Below are 21,869 nucleotides of genomic sequence, written 5' to 3' on the forward strand. Positions count from 1 at the left end.
ATGCTACTTAGAATTCAGCAGCCACCAGACACTCACTCCTCTTCAAATTCCTAGCGGATTGATGTGGGCATCTCAACAGCAGCCTGAAAATAAGGAACAGGCTGCAGATGGTTAATAAGGATCCTCCAGTCTCAGATCTCAGAATTCCCCAATCACACCCACTGTCGTGCATCACTACAGTCTCCACACTTCAAAAGTATATTGTTAGCTGTAACTTTTGCTCTTTCAGGGATGTGAATATCACTGCAGATACTTCACAGTTTACAAATTCAGGTTCAGATTTACTGATCACCTACACTGAAACATAAAGTGAAATGCATTATTCGCATTGGCAACAGACACACCCAAAATGAAGCTGGGGGCTGCCCGTAAGTAATGCCACACATTCTAGGCCAACATAGCATGCCTACCATGTTTGCTCTCACAATTTCCCTCAATTCCCAACACACCCCGCCTAGATTCTACTGCTCTGCTATACACAAGAGGCAATGCATTTTGCCCAGTTAACCCACCAAGCGGCAGAGCATTGGGAGGAAACTGGGAAACTCAAAGAAAATTCACAAATTCACAGCAAGAACATGCAAACTCCACATAGACAGCATCAAAGGTCTGGATTCTACATGGATTACAGGAGCTGTAAAGCAGCATCTCTACCAACTGTATCATTGTTCTACCAAAAAATTAGAAACGTAGAAAATCTACAGCACAATACAGGCCCTCCAGCCCACAAAGCTGTGCCGAACATGTCCTTACCTTAGAACTACCTAGGCTTACCTATAGCCCTCTATTTTTCTAAGTTCCATGTACCTGAACAGCAGTCTCTTAAAAGACGCTATCGTATCTGCCTCCACCACCATAGCTGGCAGCCCATTCCATGCACTCACCACTCTCTAGTAAAAAAAACTTACCCCTGACTTTCCTCTGTATCTACTTCCTGAGGAGACTGAGGTCCTTTAACATCTGCCGGATGATGCTGAGGATGTTCTACAGGTCTGTGGTGGCCAGTGCTATCATGTTTGCTGTTGTGTGCTGGGGCAGCAGGCTGAGGGTAGCAGACACCAACAGAATCAACAAACTCATTCATAAGGCCAGTGATGTTGTGGGAGTGGAACTGGACTCTCTGACGGTGGTGTCTGAAAAGAGGATGCTGTCCAAGTTGCACGCCATCTTGGACAATGACTCCCATCCACTCCATAATGTACTGGTTAGGCACAGGAGTACATTTAGCCAAAGACTTATTCCACCGAGATGCAACACTGAGCGTCATAGGAAGTCATTCCTGCCTGTGGCCATCAAACTTTACAACTCCTCCCTTGGAGTGTCAGACACCCTGAGCCAATAGGCTGGTCCTGGACTTATTTCCACTTGGCATAATTAACTTATTATTATTTAATTATTTATGGTTTTATATTGCTATATTTCTACACTATTCTTGGTTGGTGCGACTGTAACGAAACCCAATTTCCCTCGGGATCAATAAAGTATGTCTGTCTGTCTGTCTTCCAAGCACCTTAGAACTATGCCCTCTCGTGCTAGCCATTTCAGCCCTGGGAAAAAGCCTCTGATTATCCACACAATCAATGCCTCTCCTTATCTTGTTCACCTCTCATCCTCCGTTGCTCCAAGGAGAAAAGGCTGAGTTCACTCAACCTATTCTCATAAGGCATACTCCCCAATCCAGGCAACTTCCTTGTAAATCTCCTCTGCACCCTTTCTATGGTTTCCACGTCCTTCTTGTAGTGAGGCAACCAGAATTGAGCACAGTACTCCAAGTGGGGTCTGACCAGGGTCCTATATAGCTGCAATATTACCTCTCGACTGTTAAACTCAGTCCCATGGTTGATGAAGGCCAATGCATTGTATGTCTTCTTAACCACATTGTCAACCTGCGTAGCAGCTTTGATTGTCCTATGGAATCGGACCCCAAGATCTCTCTGATCCTCCACACTGCCAAGACTCTTACCATTAATACTATATACTGCCATTATATTTAACGTACCAAAATGAACCACCTCACACTTATCTGAGTTGAACTCCATCTGCCACTTCTCAGCCCAGCTTTTCATCCTATCAATGTCCCGCTATAATCTCTGACAGCCTTCCACACTATCCACAACACCCCCAACCTTTGTGTCATCAGCAAATTTACTAACCCATCCCTCTACTTCCTCAGCCAGGTCATTTATAAAAGTCATAAAGAGTAGAGGTCCCAAAACAATTGAGGAATTCTTTTATAAAGACCCATTTTTTCTTTCATTCTGAACCTCTGAAATATGCCCACTTTGTATCTTTAATATTAGTTGTACATGTTAACTCTTCAGTAGCATTCTGCATCTTTGGTCATACTGCAGACATGCAATCTTTTTCTTATCTGTAAGAAACCGTATTGTCTCTTTAATACTGGATAGTAGGAAGCTGTCTCACCTCCTGAAACAATTGAACAAAAGGAATTCTGGGCCAAGGAGAACATATGGTCTGTCACTCAAATGTGACAGTCAGGCCAGCAATCTGTTTCTGCAACCTTCATCACATGTGCCTGTCTGAGTCAGGCCAGTACCATCATCTGCTGGGAGACGTCCTGACAAGCCAGGAATACTCTCCACCCCAGCTGCAGCACACGCCTGCACTCACGTCTCCCTCTCCTGCTCATGTTCGCCAGCCATCTACTTTTGCTCTTTCTGTTTTGATTTAGGATGGACGAGACTTATCTACTGAAGGAAAGACTACAAGCCATCACTGTAAGTCCTCTAAATTTGCCTTCTGTGTAATCCAATCGGTGTATTGTTTGTAAGTATGCATGAAGGACACTTTCAGGTCAAAGTCCCCAAGGATCTTCAACTTCAGTTAAGTATTCTTTTCTGGCAGGAATTAGTTAATTAAAGACTCTCGACGTTTATATCAAAATATTCTCCACGTTTGTTTTCTCCCTGTACAGTGGCAGAATTGTATATTTTCATTGTTGGATTAAATAACCATTGAAGTCGAAAAATGAAGAATTGAAATCTGCAAGAGAGTGTAGCAGAGGCATGTGTCCCTGCAAATGATTTTTAAAATATCTGTTTTCGTGTGATGCCAGAGTCTGAGGGCAGGCCACTTTCTTCTAGTTGAGACTAAAGCCTGATGCCACATCAGTCTACTTATAACATTTCTCTCAATGGCATGATGACATTCTTGTAATAACCATGGTCTAAAAGATTTTTATTGTGATTTTTCAAAATATGTTACAGCAATAGCAAAACAGATGTTATACATGGCTGACTGGATACCTCCTCAAAGTACTTCTGTTAGTTTGGATCTCATTTAGTGACCTACATAGTTAAAATATTTGAAAATATATTTGCTATGTAATAATAATAGTTAAGATAATTGCATTTGCCATAATTACTTGTAATTGGAAATGATTATTCTTGAGTGTCTACTGAATAATGTATTAATGACAGCCAGTGATTTGATCATAAGATTAAAAACCTAATTTAGAAATTGACACACCATAACATTATCCAGTCTCTAAGCCTGGAAAAAAGTGTGCTGTACTGTATTTGTACAGAAGTGTCAAGCATCAAAGCTTCTTTAGAAAATGAGGAAATAAATCACTTCTGCATTGTTTCATAATACTCTTCCCCTCAAAAATAACACATTTTCTTTGAGATACTGATTTAAGTTTTAATGCTGGTTGAAGGTTAATTTTAATTGAAAAGGTATTTTAAGAGCCTCTTAGATAGGTACATGGAGCTTAGAAAAATGGAGCACTAAGAAAATTCTAGGCAGTTTCTTGAGTAGGTTACATGGTCGGCACAACATTGTGGGCTGAAGGGCCTGTAATATACCGTAGATTTTCGATGTTCTATGTTAATGTCTCATAATTGTTTTATCTACCTGAACCTACCTGTACAGAAAACGTCATAATAATGTTAGCAGTATGGCAACAAATAATTATCACATAAGAGAATAAAACCTCAGTTTTGAATGAACCATATCTCAAATATGAAAAGATTTATAGATTTGTAAAAATTAATTGAAAAGGGAATAGTATTAGAATACTGGAAGGCAGCTAAGGTTGTTCTCTCACTAAAATGAAAGAGGTGGAACAAGTCCTGAAAATTGCATACAAAATTGCTTCCATCAGTTAATTGATTTTTTTTTACTAAAAGATGTAATCAACTGAAATTCAGAAACCAAAAATATATCAAAGATTTTGCCAACACAAATTTCCAAAGGGAAGATCACATTCAATCAAGCTTATTGAAATCTTTGAAAGGTCAGGACCAACGTACGCAGGCAACAATAATGCAGCAGCTGCATTTCATTTGGATTTTGAAAAGGACTTTGATAACGGAAAGCAATAGGCGATTCAGAACATGTGGAGTCAAGGAACAGGTGCCTATTAGTTAACCACAAAAGAGAGACCAGAAGGTTTGGATAGCTACTCATAATGGCAAAATGTGTGAGGTGGTTTTCCACTGGAAGTGTGCTGGGACCACAATCACTCAAAATTTATGTTGATGAATCATACTCAGGAATCAATGCATAAACCTCAAAATCTGCAAAGGTGTCCAGCCCCAGGAGGTTAGTTCTTCACTTATTTATGTGGTCATATATTGTTTAGAATCTAGACATCACTGGAATATATTGTGCATCATTTATTGCCCTAGAACAGGTCAGGTGAGCTGTCCCATTACATGGGGAAAATAAAAGCTGGGTAAGTGTACATCAGTAAGGTGTGGGTGGGAGGGTACTGTAACACAGACCCAATAACAGTGAAACAACAGTGACTCTCCAAGTCAAGATGGCGTGTATTTTGAAGCTGACCATGTGACTGGTGATGTCCCCATGTGACTGGTGTACTTAGCCCTAGGTCCCAGAACACAAGATTCAAGAACAATTATTACCCTTCAACCATCCGACTCATGAACCAGTGTAAATAACTTCACTCACCTCAACTTTGAACTGATTCCAGAACCTGTGCACTGACTTCCAAGGACACTGCAAATAAGGAAATTATTTATTTCCCTATTTTTTGTTTGCACAGTCTATCGATTTTTGCACATTGTTTGTGAGTAGTTTTTCATTGATTTTATTGTATTTCTCGATTCTACTGTAAATGCCTGCAAAAATCTCAAGATAGTATGCGGTGACATATGCATAATTTGTTAACAAATTTACTTTGAACTTTGAACACTCTTGGTGGCAGAGGACACAGGTTTGAGAAGTGCTGTTAGAAAGACTGGGCAAATAGCTTCAATGTGCACCAGTGGTAGAGGAAATGGTGGTTTAGGTTAAAAGATGGGGCACCAATCAAGTGATTGTTTAATACCAGTTGGATTCAAGCATCTTGTTGGAGTTGCACTCACGTTGGAGTTGCACTCAATGAGGCAGGCATAAAATATTCCATCCCACTGCTGGTTTGTGACTTGTAGATTGAGGAAAGACTTTAAGGTGTCAAGTGCTAAATTATTTGTTCAAGATTCCCAGCCTCTGACTTGCTTATGAAGACACAGTGTTTATGAGAATGGTCCAGACGCACTGCTGATTAATGATGAACTCTGGGATATTGATGTGAAGGGATTAGGTGATAATATTGACTTGGGATATGAGGGATAGATGTTTAGATTTTCTTGCTAGAGATAGTCTGGCACTTCTGCAATGTAAATATTGTCCCTGAAGGCTGGCTAGGCTCTGCTGCATGCAAACATGAACTGCTTCTATTGCTGAGAAATTATGAACAGAATTAAACATTGTGGAATCATCAGCGTATATTGCCACTTCTGATTTTATAGTGAAAGAAAGATTTTTATTGGAGCATCCAAACACAGTTGAGCGTAGGCACTGCCTCAAGGACCCCCTGAAATGATATTCTAAAGCTGGAATGACTGCCCTCCAGCAACCATCCTTTGTTTAAGCTAGGGCTCCAATTATTAGAAAAGTTTCCCTTTGATTCTAATTAATGTCATATTTACTAGGACACCTGATGCCACTCGCAGTCAAGTATTGCCATAGGCATTTATCTTGCCCTCCCTGCAATTTTGTTGTTTAGGTCCTTACTTGGACCAAGGCTTTGATGAAGATGGAAGCTCAATATTTTTGGCTAAACCCAAACTGGACATAGAAACATAGAAAACCTACAGCACAATACAGGCCCTTCGGCCCACAAAGTTGTGCCGAGCATGTCCCTACCTTAGAAATTACTAGGCTTACTAGGCCCTCTATTTTTCTAAGCTCCATGTACCTATCCAAAAGTCTCTTAAAAGACCCTATTGTATCCGCCTCCACCACCGTTGCTGGCAGTGCATTCCATGCACCCACCACTCTCTGAATAAAAAACTTACTCCTAACATCTCCTCTGTACCTACTCCCCAGCACCTTAAACCTGTGTCCTCTTGTGGCAACCATTTCAGCCCTGGGAAAAAGCCTCTGACTATCCACATGATCAATGCCTCTCATCATCTTTTACATCAGTAAGCAGGTTTCATTTAAAAGCAGAGACATAAAAACTTCTCATCAGCTTGTTCATTACTGAGATAAGACAGACTGAGCAGTAATTTCCTGCAATAGATTTGTCCAGCATTTTGTGAACAGGGCAGTTTTGTCAGGTAGGTACGGTTCACATTTTCAGGTAGGATGACTACAATGAAAGAATATAATAAATTACTGAATTATGTTGAAAATATTATAGAATGAGCCTGTCCATTTGCCCCTACTGGCCTTTTTCAGTAATTATGGTCTATGCAAACTTCTTGCCTTCCATCTTCACATAATCCTCTCGACAAATCCATTTATTTTTTCTTTTCAATCATACAACTAACTGACCCATAAATATGCCTATACTTTCTTTTTATTCATTTAAGTAATGTTGCTTTTAACAGTGAGTCAGTATATAGTTGCCAATCCATAGGGTGGTGGTGAGCTGCCTCGTTGAACTGTTTCAGATATGGAAGTGTGGAGATTACCATCAATGCTGTTGCAGGATCTTTGCCCAGCAGTGTTGAAGCACTAGCAATATGGTTCCAAGCCAGCATTGTGTGCGGCTTGAAGGGCAACTTCCTGTTGGTGATGTTCCCACGGTTTTGCTGCATTTGTCCTCCTGGCTGGTAGAGGTTGTGGGTTTGGAAGGTGCTGTCTGATGCATCTTACTGATTTGCTGTTGTGCATCTGTAGCTGTTCATAATGTGTTTCGGCAATGGAGTCATAGAAACATAGAACATAGAAAACCTACAGCACAATACAGGCCCTTCAGCCCACAAAGCTGTGCCAAACATGTCCTTACCTGAGAAATTACCATAGCCCTCTAGTTTCTGTGCTCCATATATCTGTCCAGGAGTCTCTTAAAAGACCCTATCGTATCCGCCTCCACCACCGTTGCCGGCAGCCCATTCCACACACTCACCACTCTCTGCATAAAAAACTTAACCCTGATATCTCCTCTGTACCTACTTCCAAAACTGTGCCCTCTCATGCTAGCCATTTCAGCCCTGGGAAAAAGCCTCTGACTATCCACACAATCAATGCCTTGAGTCAGTGAATGGTTGTGGATGGGGTGTCTATGAAGCATCGAATGCTGTATGTCTCCAATGAGTCTTTGTACAGTTCACAGTACTCCAGTTGTGTTCCAATACATGTAAACTTCAACTTTGCAATTCTATCACTCTTAATATGAAACCCAAAAAACAATTTTGCTTTTTCCATTGCCGTATTAACAAACATCTCCACTTATAGTGATTAATATATCCTATCTATCTCTATACTTCACATTAGTCCTGACTGTTGAGAATTTAGTTTCCTTTTTTTGGTACCTCTGTTATCAAACGCAATGAAAAGTTTTTGCTTTGTTCACTTAATGGCCCGGACCATTGTAGCTCTTAGCTGGTTGTCCATTGGAAACTGATGGCCAGGTGTCTAATAGGGGTCTTTTTGTCTTTGCTTGCCTGCACACTGAAGCAGAAAAGTCAAAGGCAAGCTAAAGTCAGGGGCCAATGTATCCATCTTCCTGCTCTGCTGCTGAGGGCAGGGGGCCGATCAGTTTTTATCTAAGAAAAGATGTGCTGGCATTGGACAGGGTCCTGAGGGGGTCCGTGAGAATAATTCCAAGAATGAAAGGGTTAACATGTGAAGGTCATTTGATGGTTCTGGGTTTGAATTCTCAGGACTTTAGAAGAATGACAGGGGATCGCATTGAAACCTATCAAATATTGACGGGCCTAGAAAGAGTGGATGTGGAGAAGATGTTTCCCATAGTGGGGAGTCCAGAACCAGAGAGCACAGGGCACAGCCTTAGAATATAGGGACAGCCCTTTAGAACAAAGATGATGAGGAATTTCTTTAGCCGGAGGGCAGTAAATCTGTGGAATTCATTGTCATAAATGGCTATGGAGGCCAAGTCATTGGGTATATTTAAAGCAGTGGTTGATAGGTTCATGATTAGTAAGGGCATCAAAGGTTATAAGGAGAAGGCAGTTCAAAGTACATATATGTCACCACATACAACCTTTAGATTTATTTGCCTGCCGGCATACTCAGAAAATCCAATAACAATAATCGTTCATTATGTGCCATGTCATATGACGTAAGTGATCATTGTCTTTCCATGACCATGATGGTTCTTGGCAAATTTTTCTACAGAAGTGGTTTGCCATTGTCTTCTTCTGGGCAGTGCCATTATAAGAAGTGTGACCTCAGCCATTTTCAATACTCTTCAGAGATTGTCTGTTTGGCAACAGTGGTCGCATAACTAGGACTTGTGATATGCACCAGTGCTCATGCAATCATCCATCACCTGCTCCTGTGGCTTGATGTGACCCTGATCGTGGGCTAAGCAGGTGCTACACCTTGCCCAAGAGTGACCTGCAGGCTAGCAGAGGGAAGGAGTGCCTTACAGTCCCTTTGTTAAGATGTATCCCCACCCTACTACTCAAAATATCCATAATAGAATCAAGAAAAGACCACACAAACGGAGCAGATAACCAGTGTGTAAAATACAACAAACCATGCAAATGCAAAAAGAAAATAATAATAAATAAATAAGCAATAAATATCAACAACATGAGGCAAAGTGTCCTCAGCAAGAGACCATAGATTATGGGAATAGTTTAGCGATGAGGCAAGTAAAGTTGAGTGAAGTTATCCCTCTGGTTCAAGAGCCTGACGGTTCAGGGGTAATAACAATTGCTGAACCTGGTGGTGTGAGTCCTGAGGATCTTTCCTGATGGCAGCAATGAGAAGAGGGCATGGCCTGGGCAGCAAGGGTTCCTGATGATGGATGCTGCTTTCCTGCAACAACACTGTGTAGGTGTGATCAGTGGTGAGGAGGGCCTTCCCATGGAGAACTGAGCCATATCCACTACTTCTTGGAGGATTTTCCATTCAAGGGCCTTGGTGCTTGTGATGCAGCCAGACAATACATTCCTGGGTACACATTCATGGAAGCTTGTCCAAGTTTTAGACATCATGCTGAACCTTTGCAAACCTCTAAAGTAGTACTGTAGAGGCGCTATGTTCTTTCTTCGTAATTGCACTTGTGTGCTGGACCCCGGACAGATCCTCTGAAACGGTAACACCAAGGAACTTGAAGTTGCTGACCCTCTTCACCTCTGATTCTCTGTTGAGGACTGGCTCATGGACCTCTGGTTTCCTCCTCCTGAAGTCAATAATCAGCTCCTTGGTCTTGCAAACGGTTGTTGTTGTGGCACCACTGAGCCAGATTTTCAATCACTCTCCTATATGCTGATCCATTACCGCCTTAGATTCGGCCTGTGACAATGGTGTCATCAGCCAACTTAAGATGGCATTCAAGCTGTGCTTAGTCTTACAGTCATACGTGTAAAGCGAATGGAGCAGGGAGCGAAGCCCAAAGCCTTGTGGTGGAATTGTACTGATGGAGATTGTAGAGGAGATGTTGTTACCAATCCAAACTGAATGGGAAAACTGAGGGGAAATTGAGCGCGCAATTGCACAAAAAGGATTTGAGGCCATGGTCCTGAAGCTTATTGATTAGTTTTGAGGGGATGATTGATTGCCCAGCTATAGGCAATAAGGAGCATCCTGATGTGTGCATCTTTGCTGGTCAGATGTTCCAAGGTTGAGTGAGAAATCAATGAAATGGCATCTGTTGTGGACCTGTTGTGCAGGTGTACATATTGGAGCAGATCCAAGTCGCTTCTGAGGCAGGAGTTGACTTGTTTCATCATCAACCTCTCATAAAAACTTCATCAATGTTGATGTAAGTGCTACTGGATGATACCCACTGAGGCAGGTTACCACGTTCTTCTTGGGCACCGGTATAACTGAAGCCTGCTTGTAGTAAGTGGTTACCCCAGAGTGCTGAAGTGAGAGGTTAAATATCTCAGTGAACACTCCAGTCATTTAATCAGCTCAGATCTTTAGTACTCAGCCAGGTACCCCATCTGGCTGTTTTCTGTGGGTTTACCCTCCTGAAGGATGCTTTCGTTTCGGCCTCTGCAACTGCAATCACAGGCTCGTCAGGGGCTGTGGGAGATCATGGGGTCTCTTCTATGTTATGACGAGAAGCTAGACTGGACTGCCAACACAGATGCCTTGTGCAGGAAGGCACAGAGTCGACTGTACTTCCTAAGAAGGTTGGCATCATTCAATGTCTGTAGTGAGATGCTGAAGATGTTCTATAGGTCAGTTGTGGAGAGCGCCCTCTTCTTTGTGGTGGCGTGTTGGGGAGGAAGCATTAAGAAGAGGGACGCCTCACGTCTTAATAAGCTGGTAAGGAAGGCGGGCTCTGTCGTGGGCAAAGTACTGGAGGGTTTAACATCGGTAGCTGAGCGAAGGGCGCTGAGTAGGCTACGGTCAATTATGGATAACTCTGAACATCCTCTACATAGCACCATCCAGAGACAGAGAAGCAGTTTCAGCGACAGGTTACTATCGATGCAATGCTCCTCAGACAGGATGAAGAGGTCAATACTCCCCAATGCCATTAGGCTTTACAATTCTACCGCCAGGACTTAAGAACTTTTTAAAAGCTATTATTAATGCTTTTTGAGATAGTGATTTAGATGCATATCATATTTTTTACTGAGTTAAGTATTGTATGTAATTAGTTTTGCTACAACAAGTGTATGGGACATTGGAAAAAAAAGTTGAATTTCCCCTTGGGGATGAATAAAGTATCTATCTATCTATCTATCTATCTATCAGTCAAAGTGAGCATAGAAGGCATTGTGCTCATCTGGAAGTGAAGCCCTGTTGTCACACGTTGCTCGGTTTCACTTTGTAAGAGGTGATAGCCACAGCTGCTGAACTTTCTGCATTGATTCAGATTTAGTCCAGAACAACCATTTCGCCCAGGAGAGAGCTTTCCAGAGATCGCACCTAGTCCTCTTGTAACTTTCTTGTTTGCCAGACTTGAACGCCTCTTATCTGGCCCTCAACAGACTGCAAATCATGGAGTTATCCACAGGAGAATGAGGTTCAGCGTAATAATAAATCAGCCATGATGGAAAGGGGGAGCAGATTCGATGGGCCAAATGGCCTAATTCTTCTCCTATGCCTTATGGTCGTAACACAAATATCATGAACTCTACTTCAAATGCTAATTCAGCCAGGTATCATTCTATGCAAAGTTTTTTTTCTTAAAGGAACAACTTCAGACAGATAGACAGACAAACAGACATACTTTATTGATCCCGAGGGAAAATGGGTTTTGTTGCAACCGCGCCAACCAAGTATAGTGTAGAAATATAGCAATATAAAACCATAAATAATTAAATAATAATAAATTAATCATGCCAAGTGGAAATAAGTCCAGGACCAGCCTATTGGCTCAGGGTGTCTGACACTCCGAGGGAGGAGTTGTAAAGTTTGATGGCCACAGGCAGGAATGACTTCCTATGACGCTCAGTGTTGCATCTCGGTGGAATGAGTCTCTGGCTGAATGTACTCCTGTGCCTAACCAGTACATTATGGAGTGGATGGGAGTCATTGACCAAGATAACATGCAACTTGGACAGCATCCTCTTTTCAGACACCACCGTCAGAGAGTCCAGTTCCAGCCCCACAACATCACTGGCCTTACAAATGAGTTTGTTGATTCTGTTGGTGTCTGCTACCCTCAGCCTGCTGCCCCCGCACACAACAGCAAACATGATAGCAAACATGTTACTCCTCCCTTCTGTTTCTTCTCTCCACCATCAATGTGTTAAAAACCTCACTTCTGCTCTGTAGAGACTGAACAATTCAGCCAACATCTTGAACGTACTACACAAAGGATAGTTGACTACCATTTGAGAGTGGGTAGAGAATGCTACTACCCAATCAATACTCTGTGAATGACTCGATGAATATATGATCTTCATTGTTTCCATTTCTTTTGAGAACTAGACATCAAATAGCATTAGACAAGGAAACGTGGGTAGAACGTGGATATGTAACTTTCACAGACTTTAATGTTGAAAGCAAAACTTCAACCTGCCATTGTACTGAAAATATAAGTGTCCTTGAAATACTACCAACAAAAACTTCCATGTTGAAATGAGTGATCTATTCCCAACTATTATGCAGAAATGAACATTTCTTGCCTTTTGTATTACACGTGTTGAAGATTTTTTGTCTAGTTCTGTAATTAATAAATTGAACTGCAGCAGAAGTCACATTGAGGAATACTCGAGCATAAGCTTTAATTACTCCCACCCTTCCACTTGCTTCTCATTAAGACCCAAGAGCAAGTGTAATTAATTAAATCACTGTGATTAAACACAGCGCAACAATCCTTGTACCTAATTAATCTATATATTCTGAATTATATTGCACAAACATGTAAAATATAATATTCCTTTCTTTTGTTATTTTCCTTTTCCAATCAGTTGCTCTCACAATATATTGATCTCCAATCGCACGAAATATCATGAACTAAGCTTGGATGTGATGCATTCCCTATTTGAATAATCTGAAAATCACTAACCTGAATCATATATTAAATACTGTATCACTATTGGTATCATCCAAATCAATAACCAGGTGCTTTGTAGGACAATGATTTAGAGCAGGAGTTCCCAACCTTTTTAAGGGATTCATAGACCCCAGGTTGGGAACCTTTGGTTCAGAGGCTTTCCCTCCACACACATGGAAGTAGTGAGGACCTACAAGTATCTGGAACTGTACCTGGATGACAGATTTGAATGGAGCACCAACAAGAAGGGCCAGAGTCACCTCTACTTCCTGAGAAGCCTGAGATCTTTTGGAGGCCTCTCCTTCACATGATCTACCCAGTTATTGTCACCAGTACTATCTTCTATGCAATGGTGTGCTGGGGATATGACATCAACACAGGTTATGCCGACAGGGTCAATAAACTGGATAGGAAGGCTGGCTCTGTTATAGGAGTCAAACTGGACACACTGGAGGCTGTGGTAGAACAAAGGACCCTACAGAAAATCCTAGCAATTCTAGACACTTTTTCTCACCTTCTGCATGTCACCTTTGCTGAACAGAGGAGCACTTTTAGCAATAGACTAATACAACTGCACTGCTTCAAAAGGCACTTATGAGGTTAGCTTTACCCTTGGCTATTAGGCTTTATGATTAGTCAAACTATAGCTGGGGAAGTGATGAGCCCCTCCTGTTAGATTTTTTGTGGTAACTTATTTTTTATTCTTTTTTACTTCTCTTCTAATATTTTTATCTGGGCACTTGTAATGCTACTGTGACACTGTAAATTCCTTTGGGATTAATTAAGTATCTATATTTGTCTATCTATCTTTCTATCTATCTATTCATTTCACAGCCCAAAGTGTTGTCTCCTATACAATGACCCTCCACTGCCAGTGTCCCCCCAACTCTTCACTTGATATACCAGGTCATGGCCCAGCTGGAACAAGTCTTCAGGAATCACAACCATTGAATGTAATAAGTTTTCAGCTTCTAGTTACCTGACACTTTAATTCACCATTCCACTCCCTCAATAACCTCTCATTCCTGTTCTGTACTCATATACGAAGCACAATGCAACACCAGGAACAACACCTGATCTTCTGTCTGGGCATATTTCAGCCATACAGAATTTGCTATTGGATTCTCCAACTTAGGTAGCTCTTTTTTTTCTGTCTGTCTCAGAACTGGCCATTTTGCCTTCCCTTTTTTTGTCTTTTGTCTTGTCTGTATAGTCTCAGCAGCCCAGACTATACACATTCTGAATAGAGTCATAGAGTCACTAAAGCACAAACAAGCCCCTAAGTGCATCTAGCCCATACCAGTCTGGTTTTTTGCATAGTCATAAAAATTTAAGAACATAAGAAATAGGAGCAGGAGTCGGCCATCTGGCCCATCGAGTCTGCTCCGCCATTCAATAAGAATAATCTGATCTGACCATGGATTCATCTCCACCTACCTGCCTTTTCCCCATAATCTTTAATACCCTTATTATGCAAAAATCTACCCAACCTTGTCTTAAATATATTTACTGAGGTAGCCTCCACTGCTTCATTGAGCAGAGAATTTCACAGATTCACCACCCTCTGGGAAAAGCAGTTCTTCCTCATCTCCATGCTAAATCTACTCCCCCAAATCTTGAGGCTATGTCCCCTAGTTCTAGTCTCACCTATCAACGGAAACAACTTTCCTGCCTCTATCTTATCTATCCTTTTCATAATTTTATATGTTTTTATAAGATCTCCTGTCATTCTTCTGAATTCCAGGGAGCACAGTCCCAGGCAACTCAATCTCTCCTCATAGTCTAACCCCCTCATCTCTGGAATCAACCTGGTGAACCTCCTCTGCACCGCCTCCAAAGCCAGTATATTCTTCCTCAAGAACAGAGACCAGAACTGCATGCAGTACTCCAGCTGTGGCCTCACCAGTACCTTGTATAGTTGCAGCATAAGCTCCCTGCTCTTAAGTTCAAACTCTCTAGCAATGAAGTCCAACATTCCATTTACCTTCTTGATAGATTGCTGCACCTGCAATCCAACCTTTTGTGATTCATGCACAAGCAGTCTCAATTCCCTCTGTGTAGCAGTATGCTGCAGTTTTTTTTACCATTTAAATAATAATTTGATCTTCCATTTTTTCCTTTCAAAGTTGATAACCTCAAATTTACCAACATTGTACTCCATCTGCCAGACCCTTGTCCTCTCACTTAACCTATCTATATCTCTCTGCAGACTCCCCGTATCTTCTGCACAGCTTGTAGTCCCACCCAGTTGCACCCAAACAATAGCCTTCTATACCCCTTCCATCCATGTACCGAAGCGAACATCACTTAAATATGACAATTGAACCCACATCTACTTCTTCCGCTGGCAGCTTGTTACACATTTCCCCCACCTATTGAATGAAATAGTTACCCCTCAAATTCCCCTTAAATATTTCAGCTTTCACAAGTTCCAGCCTGAATCTATGTAGGGAAAGAAAACAGTGGTGTTATACTCGTTATTGGGTGGTGAACGAAGAGCAAATATACTTGTTGGATTTCAATTCACATTATCATATAATTCTTATATTCACTGTTGCACTAAAGGAAATGATTCCTCCATACCCACAAGTTTAGTTCAAACTGGCACGCGCGATTGTAAAGCTGGAAAAGAATTCCTCGACTAAGTGCGCCGGTGCCCCTTTTCACTGCTTCTAGCCCTGTGCTAAGTTTTTGCTAAGAGTGGGTGCTGACCGCCTCTCAGTGCACATTGCAAGGTTATCACCGGGGATAAACCCAGCTAAACTCTCAGTGTTGTTGGCAACATGGCAGCTTTTGTAAATAAACAGCCGTCCAAAATTCCACCTCAGTGGTTCTTTGGTTTACAATTGTTAGAAACCCTCTTTATTGTACTCCTCCTTCAGCAGTATTGATGCTTCTGACATGCTTCTCCTGAATCTGCCCTGATCCTGTCCCAGTGGGATAAAACACATCAAGATTCACAGTGCAGCTTGAATCAGAACTCTTTTAAAAGTATATCAGGACTGTGGAAATGACACAAACAACATAAAACACAATATAACTTACACCATTACACAAAATTACTATACATTATTTGATGTAAAATACTGAAATATATTGCAGACCAATATGTCTCCCCTGCATTAATGAGTTGAAATAGCTTTAATCCTCAACTATAACTGTAAATTCTGCTTACTTACATTTCTCTCTAACTCTGACTGAACGCATTTAAAACCAGTGATCAGTTGGAGAAATTTGTCTTCATCTGCAAAGCTTGTAATTAATTCCCTTGCAAGCTGCCTTTCACATTTCCAAGTTATTCATTCTTTAACTCTGATTTTTAATAACACACTGGTGAACACATGGAAGCATATGTTACCATTTGTGCAGGGAATCAATCCCGTCCATAGTTCCCTGCAAATTGCAAAATTTTCCCTGGTTCTGCCACCCCCCCCCCCACCATTTTATAATATAAAAATCATACCTTTAATTGTTTAATTACAAACGTTTGTAATACAAGACCTTCTTATTGCTAACTTATCACCTGTTTCCTGTCTGTTGTCAGTTCATGCAATGGTTAAAATAGGAATGTCTCCTGTTTGATGATCAACAAAAACATTGAGGAAAGGTCTGAGCTTATCAGCATCTCTAAAAGCCGATTAATGCTCTTTTCTAATGGCGTTTCTCACATTTTGTAACTTCAAAGGGTCTTGGAGTCAAAACTGGGACCACCTTTGTTACCTATATATTCACTTATCTGTTGACAGCTTCACTGCAGCGTTTCAGAGAAGATCACAGCTGGTTAAATTCCAATAGCATCCAGTTCGTGTTTGTATGAAATTGCTTGCTCAGTGCTTCTCAGTTCACAGTCTCATCACAGAACCCTGGTTCCTTGTAGCATTCTGGGACAGAAAGTTTTGTGCATTTACTGGAGGTCTGATAGAACTTGGAGTCATTGTGCTCCTTATTGAAGTTCAGAACTTCAATAGAATTGGTGTCATAGCCCACTTCTAGGTGTCAAGTAGCTATTATATTTTGAAGGGACCAGAAGCAGATGTTTTTGTGAACAGGAAAAAGACCAGTTGATCTAATAATCCATTCATTTTACACAGATCATTGTTTTGTCAGTACCCCCCAACAATTGTTGTTTGCCCATCTTTTGTGGTTTTCCATTGATTCTACCATGTTTCTTTGTGCCTATTTTGAATGTTGGCAAGAAAACTAATCTTGGCGACCTAAATGTACTTCGATAATAAATTTTATTTAAAATCCTTGTCCCTTAATTCTTCCTATCCAACAAAATATCAACTGAATCTTCCATTTATAGTCTCTTGATTCACATTTCACAATATTTTCCCTGCCCAAATTTCCCTCTTCCTTCCAAACCAATTTAAAACAATAAATAGGAACAGGAGTAGACCATCTGTCCCAGTGGGCCTGCTCTATTATTCATTAAGACTATAGCTGATCTGCTACCTCAGTGTAATTTGCCTCACCGCTCATAACCCGCCAACTTGAGATTGATCCATTTATTTCCTTTCTTTCTCTTTGCTTTCTGTCCAACACCAATTCTCGAACATTATCCTCAGTTCCATGTCGTCTAATGACCAAACTCCTGTAGGACCTCATCAGAAGCATTCGGAAAATCCAAAGACACAGCATCCAATTGTTCTCTAAACAAGACATGTCCTCAGAGAATCCAATAGATTAATCAAACGTAGTTTTCCCATCTTGAATCCATGTCAGCCTTGTTCAATTCCATTATTCTTTCCAAGGTATTCTGTTATGACTTTATTAAAGAGCTGCAAAGTAAGGTGCAGGTCTATAAAACCATGGTTGGACAACAGTTGGAATATTGTGTCAAGTTCAAAAGGTCCAAAGGTTCATTTATTATCAAGGTATACAACTTGAAAATCTTCCTCTCTGGGTAGCCATGAGACCGAAAAGAAAAGGAAAGCGGCATGATCATCAATCCCCAAAAATACCCCTACCCGCACAAAAAAAACTAAAAACAGAACAGGCACATCAACCCCAAATCCCCCCCGCACAAAAAAAAACCAAAACGGAACAGGCACATTGACCCCATCATTCCCTCCCCGCACAAAAAAAATGAACAAAATTAAACAGGGACAGCAATCCCCAAATCCCCCCTCCCACACAAATAAATGAGTGAAAATGTAACAGGAACATCAATCCCCCCCCCCAATCCCCCTCCTCACACAAAAAAAATGAACAAAATCATAACATTTCATCCCCCTCTCTGCACAAAAGACATGAAAGATTGGGTGAAAAACCCAAAATATATGAAAAACTATAAGATATACAGAAAACCAGGGGAACAGTCTCCAAGCCCATTATAAGAAGGATGTGGAAGCTTTTGAGAGGGTGTAAAGGAGATTTATCAGGATGTTGCCTGGGGTAGAGAGCATGTCTTATTTATTTTATTATTTATTTATTTGGAGATACAGCATGGAACAGGCCCTTCCAGCCCAACAAGCCGTACCGCCCAGCAACCCAGCTATTTAACACTAGCCTAATCACAGGACAATTTACAATGACCAATTAGCCTACTAAAAGATACAACTTTGGACTGTGGGAGATAACAGGTTCACACTTCGGATTTTCAAAAAAACTTCTGGTGAGGTCCCACAAGAGTTTGGTCGACCAAGTTAGACCACGTGGAACTGGGGGTAATGTTTGAGAATTGGTATTGGACAGAAAGCAAAGAGTGGAAATAAATGGATCAATCTCAGATTGGCAGGTTGTGAATAGTGAGGCAGAAGAAATGAAATTGTAGGCCAGTTAGTCTGATGGGAAGATGATGGAGTCAGTTATTAAGGATGAAGTCGGGGATAGGATACATCAATGATTTGGATGGAATTAAGATGATATGCAGATAGGTGGTGAAGTAGGTAGTTTTGAGGAAGTATAAAGGCTACAGAAGGACTTAGATTAGGAGAATGGGCAAAGAAGTGGTAGATGGAATACAGTGTTGGGAGGTGAATGGTTATGCACTTTGGTAGAAGAAATGAATGGAGAGAAAATACAAAAAAAAGATTCAAAGGAATTCGAGAGTCCTTGTCCAGGATTCCCAAAAGGTTAATTTGCAGGTTGAGTCTCTGGTGAAGAGGCAAATGCAATGTTAGCATTCATTTCAAAAGGATTAGAATATAAAAACAAGATAAATTGAGACTTTATAAAGCACTGGTGAGGCCTCACTTGGTATTATGAGCAGTTTGGGGCTCCTTATCTTAGAAAGGATGTGCTGAAACTGGAAATGGTTCAAAGGAGGTTCACGAAAATTATTCCTGGATTGAAAGGCTTATTCATAGGAGCAGCATTTGATGGCTCTAAGAATGTACTCACTGGAATTTAGACTAGAAGTAAGTCCATTTAGAACGGATATGAGACCATAAGACATAGGAGCAGAAGTAGGCCATTCAGCACATCAAGTTTGCTCCGCAATTCAATCATGGGCTGATCCAATTCTTCCAGTCAGCTCACTCCCCTGTTTTCACCCCATACTCTTTGATGCCCTGGCTAATCAAGAATCTATCTATCTCTGCTTTAAATACACCCAATGACTTGGCCTCCACAGCCGCTGGTGGCAACAAATTCCATAGATTTACCACCCTCTGTCATTAGTAACTTCTCCACATCTCAGTTCTAAAATGACATTCCTTTAATTCTGAAGTCATGCCCTCTTGTCCTAGACTCCCTTACCATGGGAAATAACTTTGCCATATCTAATCTGTTCAGGGCTTTTAACATTTGGAATGTTTCTATGAGATCCCCTCCTCATTCTCCTGAACTCCAGGGTATACAGTCCAAGAGCTGCCAGATGTTCCTCATGTATGAGGAACATCTGGCAGCTCTTGGACTGTATTCCCTGGAATCATTCTAATGAATCTTCTCTGAACCCTCTCCAATGTTAGTATACCCTTTCTAAAATAAGGAGCCCAAAATTGCACACAATACTCCAAGTGTAATCTCACAAGTACCTTATAGAACCTCGACATCACATCCCTGCTCTTATATTGTATACCTCTAGAAATGAATGCCAATATTGCATTCGCCTTCTTCACAACTGACTCAACCTGGAGGTTAACCTTTAGGGTATCTTGCACAAGGACTCCCAAGTCCCATTGATAGATAGATAGATAGATAGATACTTTATTCATCCCCATGGGGAAATTCAACTTTTTTCCAATGTCCCATACACTTGTTGTAGCAAAACTAATTACATTCAATACTTAACTCAGTAAAAAATATGATATGCATCTAAATCACTATCTCATAAAGCATTAATAATAGCTTTTAAAAAGTTCTTAAGTCCTGGCGGTAGAATTGTAAAGCCTAATGGCATAGGGGAGTATTGACCTCTTCATCCTGTCTGAGGAGCATTGTATCGATAGTAACCTGTCGCTGAAACTGCTTCTCTGTCTCTGGATGGTGCTATGTAGAGGATGTTCAGAGTTATCCATATTTGACCGTTGCAATAATTGCATCTCTGCATTTTGAATTCTCTCCCCATCTAAATAATAGTCTGCCCATTTATTTATTTCATCAAAGTACGTGACCATACACTTTCCAAGATTGTATTTCATTTGCCACTTCTTTGCTTGTTCCCCTGAACTATCTAAGTCTCTCTGCAGGCTCTCTGTTTCCTCAACACTACCTGCTCCTCCACTTATCTTTGTATCATTGGCAAATTTAGCCACAAATCCATTAATACCATAGTCCAAATCATTGAAGTACATTGTAAAAAGCAGCGGTCCCAACACAGAGTAGAAATTTCTTTACCGAGAGAGTGATGAATCTGTGGATTTTGTTGCCACAGGTGGCTGTGGAGGCCAAGTCTTTAAGTGTATTTAAGGTAGATGTTGATAGATTTTTGATTAGTCAGGGCATGAAGGGATATGGGAAGAAGGAAGGAAATTGGGGCTCAGAACAAAATGGAACAGACATGATGAAATGATGGAGTAGATTTGATGGGCCAAATGGCCTTATTCTGCTCCTATATAGATATAGAAACATAGAAAACCTACAGCACAATACAGGCCCTTCGGCCCACAAAGCTCTGCTGAACATGTCCTTACCTTAGAAATTACCTATGGTTACCCATAGCCCTCTATTTTTCTGAGCTCCATGTACCTGTCCAGGAGTCTCTTGAAAGACCCTATGGTATCCACATCTTATGGCATTATGGATAAATCCCCAGGATGCTCAGGGAAGAAAGTGATAGAACACAGTACAGGCTCTTCAGCCCACAATGTTGTGCTGACCTTTTAACCTAATCTAAGATCAATCTAACCCTTTCCTTCCACTTCCCAAAGCCCTCAATTTTTCTTTGTGTTGGGAATTTTTGCATATTTATTAACCATAGATGAGATTCCAGAAGACCACAGCACAACTTGCAACTATATAGGACCCTGGTCAGACCCCAGTTGGAGTACTGTGCTCAGTTCTGGTCGGCTCACTACAGGAAGAATGTGGAAGCCATTGAAAGGGTTCGGGGGAATTTACAAGGATGTTGCCTGGATTGGGGAGCATGCCTTATGAGAATAGATTGAGTGAACTCGGCCTTTTCTCCTTGAAGCGAAGGAGGATGAGAGCTGACCTGTTAGATGATGAGAGGCATTGATTGTGTGGATAGTCAGAGGCTTTTCCCCAGGGCTGAAATGGTTGCCACAAGAGGACACAGGTTTAAGGTGTTGTGGAGTAGGTACAGAGGAGATGTCAGGGGTAAGTTTTTTACTCAGAGAGAGGTGAGTGCATGGAATGGGCTGCCGGCAACAGTGGTGGAGGCGGATATGATAGGGTCTTTTAAGAGACTCCTGTTCAGGTACATGGAGCTTAGTAAAATTGAGGGCTATGGGTACGCCTAGTAATTTCTAAGGTAGGGATATGTTTGGCACAACTTCATGGACCGAAGGGCCTGTATTGTGCTGTAGGTTTTCGATGTTTCTAAGACCAGTGG

At 41.2% G+C, this 21,869-nt stretch overlaps 1 protein-coding gene across 4 annotated transcripts in view; it reads left to right on the forward strand.

The window, feature by feature from the left end:
• palmda (palmdelphin a) overlaps nucleotides 1-21,869 on the forward strand; it is a 123,873-nt gene that overhangs the window by 67,241 nt on the left and 34,763 nt on the right. For all 4 annotated transcript variants that reach the window (XM_073062755.1, XM_073062754.1, XM_073062752.1 and 1 more), the window contains exon 2: nucleotides 2,693-2,738. In XM_073062755.1, the coding sequence (XP_072918856.1) occupies nucleotides 2,694-2,738 (45 nt within the window). In that variant the 5' untranslated portion in view covers nucleotide 2,693. The remainder of the gene's footprint in view (nucleotides 1-2,692; nucleotides 2,739-21,869) is intronic.

Source organism: Hemitrygon akajei, chromosome 12, assembly GCF_048418815.1.
Source record: "Hemitrygon akajei chromosome 12, sHemAka1.3, whole genome shotgun sequence".
In the NCBI taxonomy this organism is placed as follows: Eukaryota; Metazoa; Chordata; class Chondrichthyes; order Myliobatiformes; family Dasyatidae; genus Hemitrygon; species Hemitrygon akajei.